Source organism: Scyliorhinus torazame, chromosome 4, assembly GCF_047496885.1.
Source record: "Scyliorhinus torazame isolate Kashiwa2021f chromosome 4, sScyTor2.1, whole genome shotgun sequence".
In the NCBI taxonomy this organism is placed as follows: Eukaryota; Metazoa; Chordata; class Chondrichthyes; order Carcharhiniformes; family Scyliorhinidae; genus Scyliorhinus; species Scyliorhinus torazame.
The window spans coordinates 108,749,507-108,776,918 of record NC_092710.1 but is presented as its reverse complement, the minus strand read 5'-3'; the positions used below and the strand labels follow the sequence as shown (position 1 = coordinate 108,776,918).

Below are 27,412 nucleotides of genomic sequence, written 5' to 3'. Positions count from 1 at the left end.
CAGACCCGCTGATTTGTGTTAGGTAGTAGGTTAAGGGTAGATGGAGTTAAGAGATAGATCATCCACAACAGGCTGAAGGGACTGAATGTCTTGTTGCTGTCCTTGTTATGTTCCTAACAAAGAGAGTTAATTCAGCTCCAGTTTTCTCTGCTGATGACCACTTCTCCATACCTATCCCTGCCACAACTTAAGCATTTTCTATCATTGTTTACCATAGTGACTTTGTTAATTCTCTACCAGTACTAACGGAGTTTTACAAAAAATCTCTCGCAGAAACGCCGCTCTTACTTGATAAAGGATGTTGATTCATTTAAACTGGGCAATATACTTGAGGGAGGAGATGAGCAACGGAATTTAAATATAGTAGAACATCACAAGGCGATTTGCAAGGAGTCTAATCTTGAACTCGTTCTGAAATTAAGCAGAAAGTCTCTCTGGCCAGTAAGGAAAGGATTAAAAACACTGAAGTAATTAGCATAGCTTTAGCGCAAGAATTTGACTTTTCGCTTGATGTTAGATAAACTTTCCACTGCAAACGTACATTGTTGTAACAGCACAGAAAGTTAGAGGATATAGTGGGCAACGATGCCACCTAGTGGCTTCAGCACAATCACCGCATTACCAACAGCAGCTTGAATCTGTCTTGCACCTTTTAATGCAGAAACATTCCAGGGTTTTGCACAGGGAGGTTTTTTCATAAAATATGACCGAGTTACTCAAGATATTGGGAAAACTGGGTCTGATAATTAGGCTTTGGAAGGCAAAAGAGATGAAGAGGTTTCTAAAGGAAATTCCAAGGTTGGGGCCCAGGCAGCTGCAGGCAGTCAGCAATAGAGAACCAGGACCTGATTATGGAGGACATTCGCATTATAATGGATTACCTCGGCATTTCAACGTTAAACGTTGGCATAAAAAGTGTGACAACAGAAGATAAAGTTTGTGGGGGAGAAAATGAACCTATTGCTCTTTAATGATTTTGCTCAGTAGTTACACAATATGTAATATGTTGTTTGCAGATAAGGAAGATCCCAAGGAGGTAGAAGTATATATCTGAAAAAAAGGTTTTGCAATTGTGTCAATAGCAGAAGGAATGTCAAAGAACAGGTGGGTCCACTACACTAAAGGATAAATTGTGTAAAACTATTCAAAATATGGGTTGATTTCTTAAATAGATTGTTTGGTACAGTTTCCATGGAGGAGATCGTGGGCAAATTATACACAGTTACAGGGGTAAAGGACCTGTAAGGCATTGAAATCCGAAACTAGAAAGGTTAAATAGCTTCAGCGTTTCTGGGTCAATTGGGATATAGTCCGGAACCCTCAAGGAATTGAAGGGGAACATTTGTGGTACTTTTTTGGTACATATATTTTTCAGAGCTTCACAAATACTGGAATGTAGGAGAGTAACTAATGTAGAACCAATGTTCAAAACAAAATGTGACAGCACCGAACATGGTGACTATAGACCTGTTGGAGCAATATCCATAGTCAAGGGGAGGTGGTGGGTAACCTTGGGAACAATTGGTGGAAGGTTACGAATGAACATAGCATGGAAATATCATGGGGAATAGCATGGTTATAGAGGTAGGAGGTCATACTTTACAATTTTACTGAAATACTTTGCAAGAGTAACCAGCCTAATGGACAGGAGCAATCGAGTGGCATTCAGCTTGGGTTAAACCCCTTTTTATCTTGTCAGTTGGCATTTTTAATTCTCAAATGGCCCCTAGAACAATCAGAAAGGAGGCTTTCTCTTGTGTGTGGAGTGTCTAGGACAGGTTATGCCTATGTATGGGATGGCATTTTAACTCGATCCCAAGCCAGTTGGTGACTGATACTTTTTGTGATTAACAGTTTTATTTACAGAATGCAGCCTTGTATATGTCCACTTATACTTACTGCCCCATGTTCCAGCAGTGTCTCTTCATAATCTTTTGAGCAAAACAAATGATCAAGTTAAATCCAAGTGATAGTCCCTTAAAGGTGCACTGTAACAGAAACAAAACTCCAAAGGAAATTTATCTAACAAAATCAAAATTAATCTAACAAACTTGGTGCCGATGAAGCCACTGGTCTCGGAATGCCTGTCTCGCTTTATATTTTTTTGAGTATATCCATTAAACAAATTGGCAAATAAATAAATTAACTAATTTAAACAAATTGACAGCAACTTAAAAAGGGCACTGTAACTAAAGGCGGTGGGGGAAATGAAGGGACCTTTCCAGATGAATCTAATTAAAATATTGTTTTGTGGGCCAACGATGCATTCCAACCCCGCAGTGTCCACCAGAAGGCCTCAAGCCCTCACCGTGTGCTCCCTCTCCAAGGATACCCAACCACGAACGTAGTGACCGAAGTCTCTCTTTGTCCTCTTAGAGTAAAGCTAATTTGGCAAATTGACAGATTAACCAATTCAAAGGTCTCTCTTTATAAGTGCTCCAAGCACGTAATTAAGCAATGCCCTTCACCTGTGTGCCTAACAATATAATTAACATACCATTAACATTGCAGAGGGTGTGTACTCCAAGAACCTTATGAGGGGAGATCGAAATTCACAGAATTTTATCTCTATTGACTAAGGATGGAAAAGACACCCACCGTCACCATTTTATTTCATGTCTTCATCAATGTATTGGAAGACATTGCAGAGGATGCCTTTGGGGTCATTTTCTAAGTGTCTATCATTAGATATAACACTTGAGATGTTGGGGATCAAAGGATATTGGAGAAAGGCGGGTTTAGACTGTTGAGTTGGATGATCAGCCATGGTCATAATGAGTGACAGAACAGGCTCAAAGGGGTGAATGGCCTCCTCCTATTTTCTATACTTCTATAGTATTGTGGTGACTCTTCACAGACGTTGTGAAATTGGGTTCATCTGAGGATCTGTTGCACTCTACCTGTCATGCTAACTAGGAGGATCATCATAAATAACCTACAAACTGCAGCACTGTGGCTTGGGGTATCTAAAGAAAGTGTTGGTAGGAAGATACATGGGTGTTGGTTTTGGTGGTTGTTAGATTTCGAGGTGGGTGAGGAGTGAGGCTTGTTCATGGTGGATTCCAGCTTCAGAATGAATATAATTCTGAGACAGGGCAATGGGCATTTTAATCTTTCTTGTCTTTCTTCATTCAAGTTACCATCAGAGCAGCCATGATCTTATAGCGGCGCAGGCTCAAGGGCTCAATTGCCTTCTCCTGCTCCTTTTTTTATATGTTTGTAAGAAGAGGATATTTTCCCCATTCAGCAGTAGGGGGAGCATTGGGCAGGTTGAAGTTGCCAAAAGTGCAAACAAAGATCATCTAACAACCCAGTGGTAAGGCAGGGGGATGAAAGAATAACCTGTGACAAGGGAACAAATTGGACAAACATCTCCTTGTCACCACACCCACCCACCCATTTCTTGTCCTCCGATGTGTGTGAGATTTTAACAGCAAGTGTATTTCTCTCTTTACTCCATATATTATTGTACGAAGTCTTACAACACCAGGTTAAAGTCCAACAGGTTTGTTTCGATGTCACTCGCTTTCGGAGCGCTGCTCCTTACTCGGGTGAATGAAGAGGTCTGTTCCAGAAACACATATATAGACAAATTCAAAGATGCCAAACAATGCTAGGAATGCGAGCATTAGCAGGTGATTAAATCTATACAGATCCAGAGATGGGGTAACCCCAGGTTAAAGAGGTGTGAATTGTGTCAAGCCAGGACAGTTGGTAGGATTTCGCAGGCCAGATGGTGGGGGATGAATGTAATGTGACATGAATCCCAGGTCCCGGTTGAGGCCGCACTCGTGTGCGGAACTTGGCTATAAGTTTCTGCTCGGCGATTCTGCGTTGTCGTGGGTCCTGAAGGCCGCCTTGGAGAACGCTTACCCGGAGATCAGAGGCTGAATGCCCTTGACTGCTGAAGTGTTCCCCGACTGGAAGGGAACATTCCTGCCTGGTGATTGTTGCGCGATGTCCGTTCATTCGTTGTCGCAGCGTCTGCATGGTCTCGCCAATGTACCACGCTTCGGGACATCCTTTCCTGCAGCGTATGAGATAGACAACGTTGGCCGAGTCGCACGAGTATGTACCGCGTACCTGGTGGGTGGTGTTCTCACGTGTAATAGTGGTATACATGTCGATGATCTGGCACGTCTTGCAGAGATTGCCATGACAGGGTTGTGTGGTGTCGTGGTCACTGTTCTGAAGACTGGGTAGTTTGCTGCAAACAATGGTTCGTTTGAGGTTGCGCGGTTGTTTGAAGGCAAGTAGTGGGGGTGTGGGGATGACCTTGGCAAGATGTTCATCGTCATCAATGACGTGTTGAAGGCTGTGAAGAAGATGACGTAGTTTCTCCGCTCCGGGGAAGTACTGGACGACGAAGGGTATTCTGTCGGTTGTGTCCCATGTTTGTCTTCTGAGGAGGTCGGTCCGGTTTTTCGCTGTGGCGCGTTGGAACTGTCGATCGATGAGTCGAGTGCCATATCCCGTTCGTACGAGGGCATCTTTCAACGTCTGTAGATGTCTGTTACGCTCCTCCTCGTCTGAGCAGATCCTGTGTATACGGAGCGCTTGTCCATAGGGGATGGCTTCTTTAATGTGTTTAGGGTGGAAGCTGGAGAAGTGGAGCATCATGAGGTTATCCGTGGGTTTGCGGTAAAGCCAAGTGCTGAGGTGACCGTCCTTGATGGAGACGAGTGTGTCCAAGAATGCAACTGATTTTGGAGAGTAGTCCATGGCGAGTCTGATGGTTGGATGGAACTTATTGATATCATCGTGTAGTCGTTTCAGTGATTCCTCGCCGTGGGTCCAAAGGAAAAAAATGTCATCTATGTATCTGGTATATAACGTCGGTTGAAGGTCCTGTGCGGTGAGTAGGTCCTGTTCAAACTTGTGCATGAAGATATTGGCGTATTGGGGTGCGAATTTGGTCCCCATGGCTGTTCCGTGCGTCTGGATGAAGAACTTGTTGTCGAAGGTGAAGACGTTGTGATCCAGAATGAAGCGGATGAATTGCAGAATTGCGCCTGGAGATTGGCAGTTGTCGGTGTTGAGTACTGAGGCTGTTGCAGCAATGCCGTCGTCATGGGGGATGCTGGTGTAGAGTGCCGAGACGTCCATTGTGACGAGCAATGTTCCTGGTTCAACTGGTCCATGGGTGCTGAGTTTCTGTAGGAAGTCCGTCGTGTCGCGACAGAAGCTGGGTGTACCTTGTACGATGGGTTTCAAGATGCCCTCGATGTAGCCAGAGAGGTTCTCACACAGGGTCCCATTGCCTGAAACAATAGGGCGACCTGGTGTGTTGGCCTTACGTATTTTTGGGAGGCAGTAGAGATCTCCAATGCGGGGAGTACGTGGGATGAGAGCACATGGGGTGCTCTGAAGATCTGGATCCAAGGTCTTGATCAGTCTGTTAAGTTGGCGGATGTGTTCGTTGGTTGGATCTGCGGGTAACTGTCTGTAGTGTTCTTGGTTGTTCAGTTGTCGGTATACTTCTTTGCAGTAGTCCGTTCTGTTCAGTACGACAGTGGCCCCCCTTTGTCTGCTGGTTTGATGACGATGCTGCGGTTGGTCTTGAGAGCGCGGATGGCATTGCGTTGTGCTTGGGTGACGTTCGGGGCTGTCTTGTGAATGCGACTGATGAATCTGGCATTGACGCGACTCCTGACGGCTTGAGCATACATGTCGAGTCTAAGGCAGCGGCCTTCCGGAGGGGTCCAACTCGACTCGTTCCGCTTCGGTTGCCGCACCGCAGATCTCTCGGTCTGCTGTTCTGGTTCATTGGTAGTCTGCTTGGGTTCGCTGTTGGCCTCTTGGGGCCTGTGGAAGAATTCCCGGAGCCTCATTCGCCTGATGAATTCCTCCGTGTCTGCCGCGAGACTGATGGGGTCCATTTTGGTGGTGGTGCAGAAATTGAGCCCTCTGCTGAGGACTTCGATTTCGTCTGGTTGAAGGGTGTAGTCTGACAAGTTGACAATAGATTTTCCTGTATTGTTTTCTACTGTGACACCGGGGGTGGCTCGGTTGCTGCCGGTGGTGATGCCAAGTTTCTCAAGCTTTCTGTTCTTGGTATGCATATAGGTGGCATAGTATTGTTGTCTCATCTGTTTGGCGGTGTTCCGCAGCTGGTCTGCTGCATCCTGAGCGCAAGTTGAGAATATGGCTTCTATCTTGGTTTCCAGGTTGCGTCGTCTGCTGTAGAGCTGGCGTACGAGGTGGTTGAGGAGTGTGAGAGAGGTGCGACGGCAGAGTCTCTCAGCGAAGTCTGTGTTGTAGGTCGACTTGAGTGGGTTTGTGATCTGTAGCCCTTTCGGGATCTTGTCTGCTTTCTTGCATCTTTGTAGAAACTTAATGTCAGTGTCTATATGCGCGACCTTCCTGGAGATCCTCTCCACTTTGAGCCGGCAGTTTGCGGTAAGCGTTCTCCAAGGCGGCCTTCAGGACCCGCGACAACGCAGAATCGCCGAGCAGAAACTTATAGCCAAGTTCCGCACACATGAGTGCGGCCTCAACTGGGACCTGGGATTCATGTCACATTACATTCATCCCCCACCATCTGGCCTGCAAAATCCTACCAACTGTCCTGGCTTGACACAATTCGCACCTCTTTAACCTGGGGTTACCCCATCTCTGGATCTGTAAAGATTTAATCACCTGCTAATGCTCGCATTCCTAGCATTGTTTGGCATCTTTGAATTTGTCTATATATGTGTTTCTGGAACAGACCTCTTCATTCACCTGAGGAAGGAGCAGCGCTCCGAAAGCTAGTGACATCGAAACAAACCTGGTGTTGTAAGACTTCGTACTGTGCTCACCCCAGTCCAACGCCGGCATCTCCACTCCATATATTATGGGTACACATCTAAAAAGTGAACCAAAGAAGGTGTCACATGACCCATTGCCTTGCATCCCTTCCTGTGATCTGCACAGGACTGATCCTTCCCTCTGCTCTTGGCCATCACATCCCTTCTCTGTTCTTGGTAGCTTAGATAGATGTGATCAAAGATTCCCTGATCATTCAAGAAACTTTAGGAGTAAGAGTTAATAAAGGCAACTGACTAAAATGAGTTTAAGTAGAATATGGGTTAACGTGGGTGGTTCAGGTTGGGCTCTGAGCACATGAGTATATTCAGAATATTCTTATAGTTAAAGCAAGGTTATAATTTTAGAAGAATTCAGTTCACCTCTCCCACAGTGGAAACGGTGAGGAAGAAGGAGTTAGTTCTGGGTCAAATAATACTTTTTGATTCGGATGTGAATCAATAACTATTGATTAAGGCTGAAATGTACCTGATTTATTTATTAGAATTAAAAAACGAGTTTTGAGTCTTTGTCAGTGGTGGGGAGAAGGTGTACCTTGAAAAAGTCGGCCATGTACGGTTGGGAAGGGAGATTTGATTGGCCAAACAGTCCTTTCTTAGTCCTAGGTTTCCCAATTGCGGAGAATGTTGATATCTCGGGCATAGGTCAGTGGACCAGGGGCACAAGCAATAAAGTCATCTTAGAGTTGAATGTTACATTAGATTAATAGAGTATCAGCACTCTACATGAAGAGAGGTGGAAGGAAGGGCAAGTGCAGTACAATTGTCAAAATTGCCAATTGGCCAAATGGACTGTTTCTGTGCTGTAGTTTCAATGTAATTCTACTGGAAATTAGTAATAACCTAGGCAAATTAGGTTTTGGTTGTGCAAATAGGCCAAGTTATAATCTTAACCATGACTATGCAATATTTTCGAGGTGTAGGGGCTCTCAGAAGATTGATTGAAGGTTCGAATGGGAGAAACCATGAGAATACCTTGAATTATTTATTCATGGGATGTGGACATTGCTGGCAAAGACAACATTCATTGACCACCCCTGGTGGTCCTTGAGGAGGAGGTGATAGGGAGGGGACATCATCTTGAACCGCTGCAGTCCATACTACGACGGTGTTACCACAGTGCTGTTGGTTAGGGAGTTCTAGAAATTGGACCCAGCTGCAATCGGAGAATCCCTACAGTGCAGAATGAGACTGTTATAACCTGCCTGCTTACCATTGGCTGGGGACTAATGACAATCCCACAATCCTGTGGGAGTATGAGCTTCCCCAATGAGGGGGGGCGGAGAAACCATTAGTAAACTCCATGTATAAATAAAGCTGGCCAGTTTGGAACCAGCAGGAGGGAGTGTGCAGCAAGGGAAGTTGCTGCTGTTATTTTATATATATATATATATATATATATATATATGTTATGGTAAATAAATGTTATTACTTTGTATCCTTAAAACTCGTGCTGGATTCTTCGTGGCCCTCACAAAAGAGACCATTTGACCCATCGAGTCTACACAAACCCTTGGCCTACTTAAGCTTAAGCCCACGCCTCCACCCTATTTCCGTAAACCAGTAACCCCACCTAACCTTTTTGGACACTAAGGGGCAATTTAGCATGCCCAGTCCACCTAACCTGCACATCTATTTCCTGTGGGAAGAAACTCAGAGCACCCGGAAGAAATCAACACAGACATGGGTGAACGTGCAAACTCCACACAGTCACCCGAGGCCGGAATTGAACCCTGGTCCCTGGAGCTGTGAAGCAACGGTGCTAACCACTGTGCCACTGTGAAAACGTGGTGGCTATATATTTATTTGCCAAGAGAGTATTGAGCTAATCCCTTTGAAATATGTCTGCAGGATTTTTTTACCGCCTCTCGTCCTGGCCAAATGTGGTTGAAAGTGAGAAATCTTAATTCTTTACCCGTCAGTCTGGCCCCAATAAAACTCAAGATGGATTTGCAGGCATAGCATTAGTTAATTTTATTTGACTTGCAAGTCTGACTCGTTTCACGCAAACACAGGACGCAAGCTGCGTCCTGAGTCTCCCGAATCAAGTGATTCTGTAGAACAAAGAAATCTCTACCAATACATTCAAATGGCATCAAGTTTCACATACACGATTCCTATAGGTCATCCTGTACCCCTCCTGACCTGGCCATACATCCTAATTGGCTCACTTCTCATCCCTTTCTCTGGCCTCCTATTACCCAGCATCCTTTTCTCCTCCTTCGCTGGACACCCCTCCCCCTTGCTTGCCATGCGTTCTGAAATCCTTTGTCTGTGAACTAACAGAATTAGACCGGCCTATATCTACATTACAGTAACTAATCTCTAAAGTAACTATTTTATATCACATTCGTCAAAAGCAGGTTGAGCTCTATACAGCGGATCGTCACACCTGCCGCACAGTGTCTTAAGGTGTTGCTGCACTTACCCCTTTAGGCTCCGCTGAGCCATTTGTGAGGGATAACATGATTTGAAGGATTAGATTAGAAGCCTCTGGCGAAGTACATAGGACACAAGGAAGGTGAACCAGAGACGTTCCAGCAGTGTGAAATAAAAACAAATGCTGGAAATACTCAGCAGGCGAAGCAGTATCTGTGGGGAGAGAACCAGAGCAAACATTTCAGGCAGATGACCTTTTATCAGAACTGTAGTAGTTTTTAAACAGGTAACCGGTGCAGCAGGGGACCAGAGGAGAGAGGGAAGGGACAAAGGGGAAGGCTTGATTAGGGTGGAAGGCATGAGAGGTTAAATGACAAACATGACTAGTGAAAATCTGTAATCATGGGTGAATTTGAAACATGCATGTTGGCGTTTCAGTTCAAAACAGCATGATATGAGACATGTTGTTCAGCTATTCCTCAAAACCGATAACTCTTAGTGACTGGCATTCTCAAGTATCTGCTGGAATCTCCCAGATATGTTGCCACATTGTCTGTTTCCTGGACAGTCCATTCCACACATTCACCACCATCTGTATAAAGCAGCTGAATCTAATCATCCCTCCTTTAGCTCAGTAAAATTGTGACAACCGTCATGACATTATAAGGGTTTGATTTATCTGTTTCCTTCATGGCCTTGGGACAATGGAAGAATCTTTCCTGTTAGTCTTCACTTCTCCAGTACCAGCATTCCCAGGCTATCTATCCTTATTTTCTCATTCAGATGCTTGTCTTTAGTCTCAGTTTTGTTGCCCTTTTCTACATGGTTCCCAATGCCTGGATACCTTGTGGAACAATGGCTAGAATTGTACACAGTACAGCAGGAGCAGATTTTCTGGTCATTGTATAAGGTCATCATCACTGAGATTTGTGCTACGTTTCATTGTCTGTCAGTCCCCAGATGCTGTCTGTGCTACTGCAGCACAGTGGGCAGGGTTGTTTCAGTGTGCTATCGATTATTCCCTCTCTTACGCTGTATCATGTCACCATGCAGCATTTACTTCACACTATTTTATTTTCCTTCCCTAGTCACATTTATTTTGCATTTATCAATATTAAATGTAATTTGCCACCCATCAGCCCAGCTTCCCAGCCTGTCCTTTGGATTGGTTTGCCTGTTCCTACTGTTTGGGCACTTCCATTTCCCCTCAGCTTGTGGCAACTGCAAATTTAAACAGTTTTGCTTCTGTCACAGGTCCAACTCATTTATACACACTGTAAACAGCACTGAGCCCCAGCACTGAGCCAAATGATGTTCTGCTCGTGACCTCTTCCCACGTCAATATAGCTGCATTCTCGGCCTCCCATTGGATTCTCTACTTTAACCCGTTTTGCGTCTGCCTCAGAGGCTTGTCTCCTATCCTATGTCTTCTGATCTTGATGACTAATTGCCCACGTGGCACCTTATCAGTAGCCTTACTGAAATCTAAACATGTTGCACACACTGTCAACAAGGTCTGTCATTTCCTCCAGAACTCCAGGAATTTGGTTAGGCAAGCACTCCCTCCCGTAAACGCAGGCTGAAACCATCACGTGCCTATCTTGGCGTTCCATTACCTGCCTCTGAACAGAAGCCAGGCACACCGGCCTGTGCCCAGAGTCGCTTTTTAAAAGTTGCTGTTATGTTGGCTGTTTCCCAAAATACTTCACTCAACTTTAATTTGTTTATCTTCATTTGAGAATCACAGAGATTCAGGGAAAATTTGCATCAAAGCAAATCAGACAGCTTTTTGGAAGCTCCCTCCTTGTAGCAACCAAAGTAGGAGAAAAACTTTCTCGTTTTTTTAACAGTTTCAGTGAATTGAAAAACTACAGAGCTGCAAGAGTTATGTCAATCTCCAGGATACTTTAATTCCTAATCCACAATCTAGGTCAACCACCTCTGGCATCTTGCCAAAACCGTTCTGAGTTGCCTTTTGAACTTCTAATACAATTCATTAATATAAAATAAACTTGTTTAATTTAATGATTCACCCTTAAAACCACTCCACTCGAGCAACTGTGATTTTAGTTAACTCCTGCCTTCATTGTGTTGCCCAAAAGTTGGTAGGAGTGGGGCGTGGTGAGGGTGATGGAAACCAAACATTATGTATATTAGTAAATTCCATTTATCATCGCACAAAAGATGCCATTGCATTGTTGGGAGAAAGGACAATCTCTGATCACTGCAAATTACAATTCACATGTAGCTCATTATCATCCTACGGCAGTGGTAGCTGCATACACCTATGAGGAGACTGGACAATAGCAAGATTCGGTGCAGCTTTAAAATGCAGAACACTCCGGGCGGGATTTACCGGCTGTTCACGCCGACGGAATATTCCGGTCCCATGCCGGCTCACTGGCTTCCTGGCAACGAGGATGCACTCACTGGAAAATCCCGTTGATAACGGCAGGGTCGGTAAATCCCTCTGGCAGGCCCCCTCCAGCGCCGAAAAACACAGCTGGGTGGTTGGTAAATCCTGCACTCCATCTCCCTCAGGACATTGTTTTGTGTAAGCAGTCACATCGCTGGTTCCACCATTTGCAAAACACACTTAGGTAAATTATTGAACCATTGATCACAGATAACAACGACATTGTAATATAACATAGTAACTAAACCAAAGATAAGTATAATCGGTGACACAGTGGTTAGCACTGCTGCCTCACAGCTCCAGGGTCCCAGGTTCAATTCCGGCACGTTTTTCCCGTGTCTTTGTGGGTTTCCTCCGGGTGCTCCGGTTTCCTCCCACAGTCCAAAGATATGCAGCTTAGGTGGATTAGCCGTGCTAAATTGCCCCTTAGTGTCCAAAATGTCAGGCTGCATTATGGGGATAGGGTGGAGATATGAGCTTAAAGTAGGGTGCTTGTTGCTTGTTCCTCGGCCCGGTGCAGATTCGATAGGCTGAATGGCTTCCTTCGGCACTGTAAATTCTCTGATCTAGAAGAACTTTTATCTTGTTTTTAGAAAACATTTTATTTGGGTATTTGTAGTTTTTATAATAATAATGATAACAGCAACATAAACATGGTACATAAAACATTTCCATCCTTATCAGGTTCTTTGCATCCCCAACAATGAAACAATAGCCTAGCCCCCCCCTAGATATCTGCCTCTGCGGACATTTTAATTTTCTCCGAGAAAGTCGACGAACGGCTGCCACCTTCGGACGAACCCTAACATTGGCCCTCTTAGGGCGAACTTTATTTTCTCGAGACTGAGAACTCAGCCATGTCACTAACCCAGGTCTCTAATTTCGGGGCATTCGAGCCCCTCCACATTAACAGTATCCATCTCTGGGCTACCAAGGAGGCAAAGGCCAAAACGTCAGCCTCTTTCGCCCCCTGAACTCCTGGCTCTTCCGACACTCCAAAGATCGCCACCTCTGGACTCGGCACCACCCGTGTTTTAAGTACCGTGGACATTGCCTGAGCAAAACCCTGCCAAAACACTCCGCCTCGGTCATGCCCAAAACATGTGGACATGATTTGCTGGAGAAGAACTTTTATCTTGAATGTACATTTTCTTTTTGCAGTGATTTGAAAGGCAAGCATTCATTCTGGCAAGCATGTATATACCAAGCTCAGCCTCTGTAACTGGGCATGGCCGATGTTTACTGACTAATATTTGCACACATGAGCTTCACCCTTGAACACAGCAGGAACCCAACCTGTAACACAACCTCAGCAAAGCAACATACTAGGATCGTTTCTACGTCCTCCACTATCACACGTTAGGGACACTCACACCTCCACTGTAACACATTATAGGGTCACTCACACAAAATTTCCAGTGAGGAAGCAGTCCGAGAAAATAGGAGGTGTGCCTTAACATAATTTCTGTGGGAGTGAGTGTGTCCTTATAGTGTGTTAGTGTAGTATAGAGGTGTGCCATGCCTTCTAGAAGGTTGGGATCCACTGCTATAGAGACACACTCACTCCCACAGTAACACACTAGATGCTCACTCCCACATTAACACACTGTAAATACACACTCACTCCCACAGTAACGCACTATAGAGACACCTCACTCCCACAGTAACACACTGTAGGTACACACTTACTCCCACAGTAATGTACTCTAGAGACACACTCACAGTAACACACTGTATATACATACTCATGCCCACAGGAGCACACTATAGATACACACTCACTCCCACACCAACACACTATAGGGACACTCCCTCCCACAGTGACGCACTATGGAGACACACTCACTCCCACAGTTAACACACTATATACACACACTCACGCCCACACTAACACATTATAGATACACACTCACTCCCACAGTAACACACTGTAGAGAATCACTCTCTCCCACCCTAACACAAGATGGGGACACACTCGCTCCCACAGTAACACACTATAGGGACACACCTATTTCCACAGTAACACACTATCGGGACACACTCACTCCCACACTAATACACTATAGTGATACACACTCACTCCCACAGTAACACACTATAGGGACACGTTCACTCCTACAGTAATGCACTATAGGGGCATGCTCACTCCCACAGTAACACACTATGGGGATACACTCACTCCCACAGTAACACACTATGGGGATACACTCACTCCCACAGTAACACACTATAGGGATGCTCTCACAGTCACACACTATAGGGATGCACTCACTCCCACAGTCACACACTGTAGGGAAACGCTCACTCCCACAGTAACACACCATAGGGACACGTTCACTCCTACAGTAATGCACTATAGGGGCATGCTCACTCCCACAGTAACACACTATGGGGATACACTCACTCCCACAGTAACACACTATGGGGATACACTCACTCACACAGTAACACACTATAGGGATGCACTCACTCACAGTCACACACTATAGGGATGCACTCACTCCCACAGTCACACACTGTAGGGAAATGCTCACTCCCACAGTAACACACTATAGGGACAAAGATGTGCAGGGTAGGTGGATTGGCCATGATAAATTGCCCTTAGTGTCCAAAATTGCCCTTGGTGTTGGGTGGAGGTGTTGAGTTTGGGTAGGGTGCTCTTTCCAAGAGCCGGTGCAGACTCGGGGCCGAATGGCCTCCTTCTGCACTGTAAATTCAATGATAATCTATGATTAATCTAGGACAAAGGTTCGGCACAACATCATGGGCCGAAGGGCCTGTTCTGTGCTGTATTTTCTATGTAACGCTCACTCCCACAGTAACACACTATAGGGACACACTCACTCCCACGGTAACACGCTATAGGGACACGTTCACTCCTATAGTAACGCACTATAGGGGCATGCTCACTCCCACAGTAACACACTATGGGGATGCACTCACTCCCACAGTCACACACTGTAGGGAAACGCTCACTCCCACAGTAACACACTATAGGGACACACTCACTCCCACAGTCACACACTGTAGGGACACACTCACTCCCACAGTAACACACTATAGGGACACACTCACTCCCACAGTAACACACTATAGGGGGACACTCACTCCCACAGTAACACACTGTAGGGACACACTCACTCCCACAGTAACACACTATAGGGGGACACTCACTCCCACAGTAACACACTATAGGGACACACTCGCTCCCACAGTCACACACTGTAGGGGGACACTCACTCCCACAGCAACACACTATAGGGACACACTCGCTCCCACAGTCACACACTGTAGGGGGACACTCACTCCCACAGTAACACACTATAGGGACACACTCACTCCCACAGTCACACACTGTAGGGACACACTCACTCCCACAGTAACACACTATAGGGACACACTCACTCCCACAGTAACACACTATAGGGACACACTCGCTCCCACAGTCACACACTGTAGGGGGACACTCACTCCCACAGTAACACACTATAGGGACACACTCACTCCCACAGTCACACACTGTAGGGACACACTCACTCCCACAGTAACACACTATAGGGGGACACTCACTCCCACAGTAACACACTATAGGGACACACTCACTCCCACAGTAACACACTATAGGGGGACACTCACTCCCACAGTAACACACTATAGGGGGACACTCACTCCCACAGTAACACACTATAAATCCTAGTTTTAGAACTTGAGGCATTAAACTTTAGTTACTGAGGAAGATGTGCTTCTCTCATTGTGCCAGCTTTTTTTTCTATTGCTCCAATCCATCTGCTTTCAGCAAAGTGATTAAAATGTTCATTGGAATCAGAATGGAAGATGCAAGTAATCTCTTTCCTTCAGTTAAAATTTCTGGTTAAGCAATGCCTTGATTTTAACATTATCATCTTTGTTTTCAAATCTGTTTTCTTTTAAATTCAGAGTGCCCAATTATATTTTTTCCAATGAATGGGCAATTTAGCGTGGCCAATCCACCTAACCAGCACATCTTTGGGTTGTGGGTGTAAAACCCCCGCAGACTTGGGGAGAATGTGCAAACTCCACACAGACGGTGACCCAGGGCCGGGATTCAAACCTGGATTCTCAGTGCCGCAGTCCCAGTGCTAACCACTACGCCTCATGCCGCCCTCAAACCCCTGTTTAAGCTTAAAAAAATCATCCCTGATTTTAAACGCTCCAACGTTGATAGCAATTCCTTAAACTAATAAGCCCCAAGCTCTGAAAATCCTTCCCTTAACCTCTCAGCCTCTCAATCTCTTTCTTCCTTTTAGATATCCTTTACAACATGCCTCTTTTATGAAGCTTACGCTCATTTGCGTCAATATCTCTTATGTGGCTCAGTGTCAAATTGTCGTCTTTAATGCTTCTGTGAATAACCTTAGTGGTGTTTTATTATAGAACATTGCAGAAGGAGGCCATTCGGCCCATCGAGTCTGCACCAGCCCACTTAAGCCCTCATTTCCACCCTATCCCTGTAACCCAATAACCCCTCCTAACCTTTTTGGTCACTAAGGGCAATTTTAGCATGGCCAATCCATTTAACCTGCACGTCTTTCTTTGGACTGTGGGAGGAAACCGGAGCACCCGGAGGAAACCCACACAGACACTGGGAGAATGTGCAGACTCCGCACAGACAGTGACCCAGCAGGGAATCGAACCTGGGACCCTGGTGCTGTGAAGCCACAGTGCTATCCACTTGTGCTGCCCTATGTGAAAGGTGTTATATAAATGCAAGTTGTTGGTGAGGAAATCAAGAACAATTGGACATAAAAAAACTTGGATAAAGAAGGCCATGTAAGAGGGAAATCAGGAAACCTTTTTTTGTAGGTAGGTTAGTTTAAATTTGGAATTCTCTCCCTCCAAAGACTGGTTGTTGGGAGACAATTGGAGTTTTAAGACAAGAATGACTATATTTCAGCAGGGTAAGCTTAATGCCTCATTTTCTAAAACCAGGATAAATGGAATTAAGGCACAGTTCAGCCATAATCTAATTGAATTTCAGTGCTGGTTCGAGGGGCAGAATGGCTACCTCCTATCCCTATATTCCCATCCAACTTCCCACCCTTTCAGGCACAGAACTTGTGCCCTATCCAACTCCCTACCTATGCGCACAAGACACACTGCACCTCATCCAACTCTCCACCCTTTCACAGAGACATTTACAATCCAATTGTTCACCATGACTTTCAGCCAAGTCAAGCCTATTAATTTCTCAGAGATTTCGGAACTCTGTGATGTAGCGGGATCTGGGTGTCTTATGCTTGAATTGAAAAGGTTAATATTCAGGTACAGCAAGTAATTAGGAAAGCCCGGTGGTGCAGTCCTCAATGAAGATATGGAATCAATTGAAGAGGCATATTACCCAAAGATAGAGGGTGGAGATAAATTCTTCAGTGAGTCGCTCACCTGACTTCCAAAAACCTGTTCACCATCTCTACGGCAGAAGCCAGAAGTGTGATGGAATACTCTACACATGCCTGGATGAGTGTAACTCCAACAACACTCAAGCTCAACACCATCCAAGATAAAGCAGCCCACTCAATTGGCACCCCAGCCATCGGCTTATACATGCACTCCCTCCACCAGCGTAAAGTGGCAACAGTGTGTACCATCTACAAGATGCATTGCAACAACTCATCAAGGTTCCTTCAGCAGCATCTTCCAAACCTGTGACCTCTACTACCAAGAAGAAGATGGGTAGCAGATTCATGGGAACACCACCTGCAAATTGTGGGTGTACCTGCACCACATGGACTGCAGCAGTTCAGGAAGGTGACACACCACCATCAGCTTGAGGGCAGTTAGGGATGGGCAACAATTCCTAGCCTTGCCAGCAACACTCTGGTCCCAAGAACAAAACAAAAACAGCAGTTATCCTCCACCTGAGCCCAGGATGTGGCCATTTGGTCCACTCCCTCCACAAGGACACTTGAGAAGCAGCCTTAAAGGATCAGGCTGCGTGAAACATTATTACTATGTTCCAGCACCCCCAGGTGAGCCACACCAGCGTGGAACACCTCATCATTTATCAAAATTTGAACCTTTTGCCTGCAAGGTGAAATGCACTTCAAGATCTGTGCATGTGTTTCAGTCACTTTTTCAAAACCATTTGTGTTCTTTAACTACTCGACCCATGATGTCCTTTTCGCCTCCGTTTAACTCCTTCAGTAGGAGGGAACTTGGAACCGTTGCAATTCAGTTGGTGAACCTCACTAATTCTTTAAGTGCTAAAACTAGAAGGTGTGTAGAGGGATAAAAAAAATGTCCATTGTTGATATGAAAGGAAAACATAACCTATTATATTGGGTGGAGAGACTGGAAAAACTAGAATTGAGCTCCTTAGAGTAGAGCAGGCTAAAGGGAGGTTTAATAGCTGTTTTATAGAATAAATAGGGAGAATCTGTTTCCGCTGGCATGAACATCGGTAACCAAAGGATACATTGAAGCTAATTTGTTTTTTTTTAAAAAAGGAACACAAGAACCCTTTTACACAAAGAGTTGCTGCGATCTGGAATGTACGGCCTGAGAAAGTAGTGGAAATAGATTTAGTATTAACTTTCAAAAGGGGATGGGACATAACTTGAAAAGATAAAATTTGCAGAGCTTGGGAGAGAGCCGAGAGAGTGGAGCTGATTGGATAGTTATTTCAGAGAGCTGCCACAAGCACAATGAGCTGAATGGCCTCCTTTTGTACTGAAAGGGCTATACATTTGTGCATAGTGTTGGTACAAAAGCAGTGACTAGATCTGGATTTGGTCACTTGTCTAATTCCTTTTCACAGTTGAAAATTGCAGCACCAAGGAAGGATCTTACTCAGGATGGGTTAAAGCCTTCACCTGCCAACAGCCACACTGTGTCGACTTCTCCAAATGGAAGTCACGAGGACCAGGGAAACGGACTGACTGCAGATGTGAAAGTTGTACCACCGCTTTCCGTTAGCCAGCTTGTGTACGTCGTTTCAGATCTAGACAAGATCCAGGAGCAGGTTTGAGTTGATTTCTTCCTTTCAAGGCTAATTTAATAGAGGAGCACGCGTTTCAGTATACGGTACAAATATGGAAACATTGACCTTTCGGCATTTGAATCGATGGGTGTGCCTTCTTTGCAGGTTGCTTGTTTTGGCTGAGGGATTAGAAAGCTTCGTCCCCATTATCCCCCTATCATTACAAGTGGAATGAGTTAGCCTTTGTCTAATCCCAGTTTCCCCAGATCCCCAATGTATCTAACGTACTTTTTGAACTTGGTAAATTCACCATAACTAAGGCAGTTAGGTCTAAGGCCGGAACTCCAACCACTGCCTTCTATCTGGTATAATGCAGGGCTGAGGGGACTGTATCCCATATGTATTCATACATATCAGTGATGCACAATTAAAGCCAGTGGATTCACAGGTAAAAATGCCACTCTTTGTCCTTAGTTTGAAAAAAAGGAGTCCTGGGTTCCCATGACTGATTGTATTTCTGAATGCTTGCTTGTGATACCTTTCTTGGTTGAATGACATTCAAAACTTTGCTCATTTGATTTGATTTATTATTGTCACTTGTATTAGTATACAGTGAAAAGTATTGTTTCTTGCATGCTGTACAAACAATGCATACCATACAGGACCTCTGCAAGAGGAATGATCACCGGAACAGTGTACTTTTAGGCCTCGGAACACTGGGAACTGTATCCCAGCACAAGTCAGTACCCTCCGGGAAGAAAGAAACGGGAAGAAAACTATTACAAATACAGGTTGTTCCCTTTAATCATTAAACCTCCTTCTTTGCAGCTTCCACACCTTTTGGAGATAATTAAACTTCGGCTGGAGAAAATTGGGTTTGCAAATTTCTCTCTCATTTCAGGTAAGATGCTGTAAAAAGTTTTTTTGTGAGATATATTTGTGATTTGCAGCTTTTCCACCTTATAGTATGTTGGAGATTCTCCAGCAAGGAAAGTTATCTCTGTGGGTTCGGTTTTTTGTGTGCAGTAATCTGCGCCTCCCTCTAACTGTCTGTTAAGGAATTTGCCTAGTTGTTTAAATAAATATCAGAATGAATGTCAACTAGATGTACAGCTGCACAATAAGATTTCAGATTGCTGTTCTAGGTTAAAGGAAGTTCAACTGTAATATAAGAGGGCGTGCGGCACGGTGACGCAGTAGTTAGCACTGCTGCCTCACGGAACCGAGGATCCGGGTTCGATCCCAGTCCCGTGTCACTGCCCGTCTGGAGTTTGCACATTCTTCCCTTGGCTGCGTGGGTCTCACTCCCACAACCAAAAGATGTGCCGGGTAGGTGGATTGGCCATGCTAAATTGCCCCTTAATTGGAAAAAAGCATTTTGAGTACTCAAAATTCTTTTTAAAAGAAACTAACCCTAAAATCAGTCTTGTATTAAGTAGCCCCTTTCATGACCTCAGGTTATCCCAAAGCCAATGAAATACTGACAGAAGTGTAGACACGGTTGTAGGAAACGCAGCCGCCATTTGAACACATTATTGTCGTGCAGACAGCTTTGGGATAAATATTTATCTAGAAGACTGGGAAGAACTCCCCTGTTATTCTTTACAGCAGTGCAGTGGGATCTTTTCCACCCACCTGAGAGGGCAGTCAGGCCCTCGGTTTAATGTTACACTAAAAGGCAGAACCTCCGATAGTCCAGCATTTCTTCAATATTGCAGTAGGAGTATGAACCTACAACCACCTGAATCGAGCTACCAGCTGAAGCACAGCTGACCTGTCCATAATTTATGTATCACTTGGGGGAAACCATAACATTCCTACTTACTGATAAAATACTGGGATTGACATTAAGCAGCTCATTATAATGTCTCAGGAACATTTCAAACAAAGTGAGGTGTGTAGGCAAAGTATGGTAATCATTTTGCGCACAGCCAAAATTTCTTGGGACGGTGAGCTGAATGAGCAACTCATCGATTTATTTAATTGAGGAAAGAATGTTAACCAGGACAGCGGGAGATCTCCCTGCTCCTGTTCAAATAGTGCAATTTAACATTCAGCTACAGTATTAAAACTGGAAGAGGTGCAAGCACTGTTTTATCTCCCATTGTAAAAATTACACCTGCGACAATCCGTGTTCCCTCAGTACTGCACTGAAGTCACCGACAAGGTTATGTGCCAATCCTAGGTTCATCTTTTTAAAATAAATTTAGAGTACCCAATTATTTTTTTTTTCCAATTGAGGGGTAATTTAGCATGCCCAATCCACCTAACCTGCACATCTTTGGGTTGTGGGGGTGAACCCACACAGACATGGGGAGAATGTGCAAACCCCACACGGAAAGTGACCCAGAGCCGGGATTCGAATACGGGTCCTCAGCGCCGCAGTCCCAGTGCTATCCACTGCGCCACATACCGCCCATCCTAGGTTCATCTTGAATGGAGGAGGTCAATCCTACTATTGCTTTTCTGTAACTAACTGCTTAATTAAATCTTGTCCCCATCCCTTTCGTTTCCACCTCAAAAACCAATACTTGGAAACTCAGTCCCACTGGCTAATGCAGATTACTGATTCAGCGTGTCACATTCATTTTCAATACAGTGTAAAGCAATACTTGAGTGGAGGAAAACGAGGCTAAAATCAATTTGCTAAAGAATTTCTTGCTAATAGTGTATTCCGACTGTAAACTTAAATGTGTAATTCCTATTTTTTCTTTTCACCCATCAGAAGCTCTTGCAGACTCTCGGACATCAGTGGTCAGCAGTCTACCTTCATTAAGTGACAGAATTATCGAGGAACTAAGTGAAGCCTGTTTCAGTTATCTTAAAAATGCTTCGGAAGTGCCCAGGCTGTATCGGAGAACAAACAAGGCGAGTGTAATAATTGTTTCAGCTTGTCCCCCTCTGTGTTTCTGTAACTATATGGAGAAAAAACCGCAACAAATGAATAACCTATCGCAAGAAATGATTCCAGCACAGACGCAGTGGGCCGAAATGCCTCCTTCTGTGCTGTATGATTAGTTAGCAGATAATCACGAGCATAAAATACACCAGAATAATGCCAAGTAATGAAACGCACCAAATTGTACTTGAGGAAATTGCCCAATGGCCTCTTATTTTTTAGCATTGATTGGGATAGTACCTGAGGACTTCAGAAGGTAAAATGTGATGACTAACTTGTTTTTAAAAAAGTGAGGGAAAAGATAATCCTGGAACAAAAAGCCAGAGAACCTGACTAGTTAGAACATTATGGGGCATCCTGGAGGAAGGAAGGAATGTTGAAATGTTTAGAGAAATGTAGATCGTAACGAGGGAGAGACGATTGTGTTAATGGTGTGAGGACATATTGCGGACACATTATCCTTTGAGTAGACAATGGGGCGGCATGTTCTGCGGTGGCGGGGGCAGCCCGCCATTGGCCGGCAGTGGGATCTTCCCATGCATGGCGGAGGGTCGCCATTGGTGGGACCGGCTGGAAAATCCCAACAATTGGTTCTCAGTAGTTTTTCTGACTATGCTGCATTGGCCCTCAAGGCTGGAAAAACAGAATTGGAGTGAAGATGAAATTGACTCAGTCATAGAAGGTGAAAGTAGTGAGACATGGACCTGGATTAGAATGAGTGACAGGTGAGCAAAGGTAGTGTGTTGGAGACTTTATGTTCCACTGTTTAGGTATTAGCTATGGCTCAGTGGGTGACACTGTAACCCTTGAGTCCGAATGTTGTGGCTTCACGTTATTCTCCAGAGACTGGAGCACAAAATCTAGGCTGACTGTCCAGTGCCCTGTGCTGCAGTGTTGCTGGCACTATCTATCGAATGAAACATTAAAACAAGGTCTCATCTGTGCTCTTATATGGTCGTAAAAGATTCCATGTTACCACTTCAAAGAAGAGGAGCTCCTCCAGTGTCCTGGTCAATAATTATCCCTCGGCCAACAGGGTGGCACAGTGATTAGCACTGCTGCCTCACAGCACCAGGGACTGTGTTCAATTCCGGCCTCGGGTGACTGTCTGTGTGGAGTTTGCACTTCCTCCCACTGTCTGCGTGGGTTTTCTCCAGGTGCTCTGGCTTCCTCCCACAGTTCAAACTTGTGCAGGTTAGACGGATTAGCCGTGCTAAATTGTCCCATAGTGTCCAAAAGATATGGAAGATAGGTGAGTTCCAGGATTATGGGGATAGGCCAGAGGAATGGGCCTAGGTAGGGTGCTCTTTCAGAGGGTCGGTGCAGACTCGATGAGCCAAATGGCCGTCTTCAGTGGAGTGATCCTCACAAAGAAACAGATTATCTGGCCATCACCTTGTTGCTTGCCTGGCCTGAACCCACATCTTCTCAAATTGACATGACCAATGTGGGATAAAATTGTGTGTCATTCAACATAGTCTTCTAGCATCCGAGGACATCCTTTGTATTAAATGTTGTATTTTGCTCACACAGGAGGTTCCTGTCAAGGCTTCCTTGTATGTTGAAAATGCCTTGAAACCCCTGCACCACCTTCAAAATCAATATAATGGTGTTGTGAAAGAAAACAGGATACAGGAATGGCTGTCGGGTGCTGTCAGAATCAGCACCGAGAGGTAAGCATTCCATAATATAAAGCAGTCACTGAATAATCTCCGAGGTAGTTCTCATCACAATTATTCTCCCACATGATATACTTAATACTGCATTTAACCATTTTGATTCATGCAGGGTGCAGTACTGAGGCCTGCAATTTTGAAATTGGTGTTCTTTGCATCTGATGTTCTGTGGTGTTCTTGTTCTGGTGACAGAATTGAATATTGGAAGATCTCACGGAATTAATTGAGAGCACTCATTTTCCAGGTGTTACAGCCAAATTTGCTGTCTCAAGCAACAGCAACGGCATTGACTCTCCATTTATTTCATTGCTGCTTGTAAACATTTAACTGTGTACAGGCTGACAAAAACAGCCACTTCACTAGATAGCAATTAATTGTGTATGAATTTGTGTGAAATATTTCTGGAGAAATGCAGTATGATACTGTGCAGGATCCGGTAAGTTCTGCTCCAGTCATGGCCAATATCTAGCGCTCAGTCAACATCACTACAACAGAAGGGCGGCACAGTGGTTAGCACTGCTGCATCACAGCACCGAGTTTCCAGGTTCCATCCCGGCCCCGGGTCACTGGTGTGTGGAGTTTGCACATTCTCTCTGAGTCTGTGAGGGTCTCACCCCCACAACCCAAAGATGTGCAGGGCAGGGCAGCACGGTGGCGCAGTGGGTTAGCCCTGCTGCCTCACGACGCCGAGGTCCCAGGTTCGATTCCGGCTCTGGGTCACTGTCCATGTGGAGTTTGCACATTCTCCCCGTGTTTGCGTGGGTTTCGCCCCCACAACCCAAAGATGTGCAGGCTAGGTGGATTGGCCACACTAAATTGCCCCTTAATTGGAAAAAATGAATTGGGTACTCTAAATTTATTTTTAAAATGTTTAAAAAGATGTGCAGGATAGGTGGACCGGCCACGCTAAATTGCCCCTTAATTGGAAAAAAAAATAATTGGATACTCTAAAATTTATTTTTTTAAAACATCACTACAACAGGTTATCTTATCGTTATCACATTGTCCACATCGTTAGACCAACACCTTGATTTTCGATTTTCAATTCTAAGTGTTGTTTTCATAGCCTCTTCCCTCCTAACTCTGTCCAGCCCTCTAACCCTCTGAGACCTGTACATTCCTCCAATTTTGAATGCCCGATTTTCATCTCTGCACCACACCTTGCTGTGCTTAAACTCCGGAATTCCCTTTCTAATGGTCTATGGGTCGTAAAATCGATTTTTTGAAAGTACTCCGTTTCGTCTTTCCAGGTATTACGAAACCATTTCAGATGTTCTGAGCTCGGTTAAAAAGATGGAGGAGAGTCTCAAGCGATTGAAACAAGCGCGGAAATCTGCAGCTGTGACCAATGTGGGGACAAATAGCGGCATCAGTGATGACAACAAAATCAGGCTACAACTAGCTTTGGATGTTGAATACCTGTGGGATCAAGTACGTTGGTGGTGGCTTATGCAGGCTGAAGTGTTAATGAAAAGGAAGTTTGTTGGGCATTGGCATTCATAGGGACCATTGCTATTCACAGCTTACATTTGTGATTTTGACAGGAGGGTTTGGAATTTCTAAATTTTGCTGATGACACCAAACGGAGGGGAGGGGGGTGTTATTGATACAGAATTATTATTTATTTAGTTATTGTAACAAAATGCAGGGGGGTTATTAATACATGTTTGATTGGTAAATATAATTCAATATAGATAAGTGTGAGCTGGTGCATATTGGCAGGAGAATAGGAAGGTCACAGACTGCTGAGGTAATTGTCTAAATGGGGGTAGAGGAGAAAGATGATCTGGCTGTACAGATACACCAATCACTACAGCAACAACACAGGTTAATAAAGCCAGCCAAACAGTGGAGTTCATTTCTATAGAGGGATGGAATTCAAAAGCTGGGAGCTTGTGTTAAACTTGGCACCCGGTGCACTTTGCTGATTTCCATGCAAAAAAAAAAAAATATGGAGGAGGTGCAAAGAAACACTGACAAGGATGATACCGGAACTGAGACTATCAGGAAAGACTGAACAAGCTGTGGCTTTTTCATTAAAGAAGAGAAGACTGAAAGGTAACCTGATTGGTAGAAATAAAGATCTAGACCTTGGGAGGTTCCAAAGCACCTTACTGCCAATGAAGTCCTTTTAAAGTATAGCCAGTTTGACAATGTAGGGCTTCAAGATTCATAAAATCTTAGAATTTACAGTGCAGAAGGAGGCCTTTCGGCCCATCGAGTCTGCACCGACCCTTGGAAAGAGCACCCTACCTAGGTCCACGCCCCGTAACTCAGTAACCCCATCTAACCTTTTGGATACTAAGGGTAATTTAGCATGGTCAATCCACCCAACCTGCACATCTTTGGACTGTGGGAGGAAACCGGAGCACCCGGAGAAAACGGTTTGATAGGGTAGATGTTAGAAAATGTTCGCACTTGTGGGGGAGACCAAAACTAAATTGCCTAAATCTAAGATAATCACTACGAATTCGGGAACAACTACTTTATCCAAAGAGTGGTGGAACTTGCTACCACAGGATGTGGTTAGAATAGATACAATGGGAAGTCAGTGGGGTGAGAAGTATAATGTAGGCGGGAGGGCCATGTTGAGCGTAGACCAGTTTGGTAGAATGGTCTGACTCTGTGCTGTTAACTCTGTGTAGGCCAGAAAATATTTTGACTTAAAAAGTGGGCAGGGGTTATGAATGCACTAACCATAACTTAAAATAATCTTTGGAAACAGGGATCATGCCAAAGCATGAGAGAAGATAATATTGTTGATTTTTTTTAAAAGGTCAGTTAGATAGTGGGGATGCCCATACCTGGTTATAACCATCACCTTTGTCTGATGATGATCTTTACCCTTTGTCCCTTGATAGCCATTTGCCTTGTTTACACTTTCAAAAGTTTGAATCAATTTTGAAAATCTCTATATGATCCCCTTTAACCTTCAGCAGGGAGCTGTCCCAACTTTTCAAGCTTTCATCATTACTGGAACCTGGTGTTGTTTCAGCGATAATTTAATGTTAACAACTTACTGTTGTGAATAAATCAATTCTTGAGGTATGTGGCTAATTGTACTTGTGTCATTGATGTTTGTCTGTTTCCCAGGTCCAGAGGCTGGGCCTGCAGATGTCGACCTTCACCCAGTTAGCAGCTCTACTGGAATTAACTCAAGCAGCAAAAGCTGTTGCAACAGTGTAGCCGGCCTGAGACATCGCTGGAGCCAGGTATCACTAGGTATCAACAGTCCCCTGTATTATACAGCTACCAGCACAATAACACAGCTAACATTATCGGAACTGTGCCATGGTTAACAGCACCGGGACCTGTACCACAGTTAATCCTGCCCTGTCTTCCTCAATTTGTCTTTGTATGTAAAGATGTGGATCACAGCTTGTAAATCCCTGAAGAATATCTGTGGAATATTGTTAGATGATAGCGGATCTGTGCTTACTATGGATTTTCGAATGCAGAGCTGGAGACATCATATGTTGGATATCAATAGCATCATTGCACAGGTGCAATTTTATATTCACATTCCTCGGAGGAATTTGGAATTGAAGACCGAAGACAATTTTTTTCCCAGCTTGTAAAGTGTTGTTATATTTCCTGCTGTGTCAGTGATTTACTCCCATATTTAAATAAATCCAATAAGGAATTCGCATGAAACTTCTTTACCCAGAGAGTGGTGACGGTGTGGAACTTGCTTACCAGAGAGGGTGGTTGAAGAAAGTAGCATAGATGCATTTAAAGGGAAGCTGGATAATCACGAGGATCTACATTTTACACAGCACGTTTGAAGGTGAGGAGGCTTGTTAAATATAGCAAGTGGCCACCTGCCCTCCTGCCTCTTCACAGACAGTCACCCAGTGTGCCACCATGCGCCCTTCAATTGAGGTCTTTAAATGTGCATGTAAATTTCCATTTAAAGGCATCACCCCAACATTGCAGAATTTAACCAGCAATGGCACAGGCTCACATCTTCACTCCTCATGTGTTTGAGTGCCTCTGGCCTCTGATTAGCTAGCAAGGCTCTGAGGGGGTCCTCCTATTTCTGAAGGGTGGAAGTCCCACCCCCAGTCTATTGCTGACCAATTGATGTTCACCTTGTATAGTCCAACCCATGAGAGAGAGAGGAATAGAATAATATGGTGATAGAATGAGATGAAAAGCGGAGGGAGGAGGATGAAGTGGAGCATAAACACCAGCATAGACATGTTGGCTGAATGGCCTGTTTCTGTGCTGTACATTGTGTAACTTTATGCAAAAACTACAGGTACAATTCCCAAGTCT

General features: G+C 44.5%; 1 protein-coding gene across 1 annotated transcript in view; it reads left to right on the top strand.

The window, feature by feature from the left end:
- The window catches only part of cog2 (component of oligomeric golgi complex 2), a 94,001-nt gene extending 67,213 nt beyond the window's left edge, over positions 1 to 26,788 (top strand). The window contains exons 13-18 of the mRNA XM_072498457.1: positions 18,398 to 18,601; positions 19,388 to 19,460; positions 21,285 to 21,427; positions 22,992 to 23,131; positions 24,385 to 24,565; positions 26,228 to 26,788. Of these exons, the coding sequence (XP_072354558.1) occupies positions 18,398 to 18,601; positions 19,388 to 19,460; positions 21,285 to 21,427; positions 22,992 to 23,131; positions 24,385 to 24,565; positions 26,228 to 26,320 (834 nt within the window). The 3' untranslated portion in view covers positions 26,321 to 26,788. The remainder of the gene's footprint in view (positions 1 to 18,397; positions 18,602 to 19,387; positions 19,461 to 21,284; positions 21,428 to 22,991; positions 23,132 to 24,384; positions 24,566 to 26,227) is intronic.
- The last annotated feature ends 624 nt before the right edge of the window (positions 26,789 to 27,412 follow it).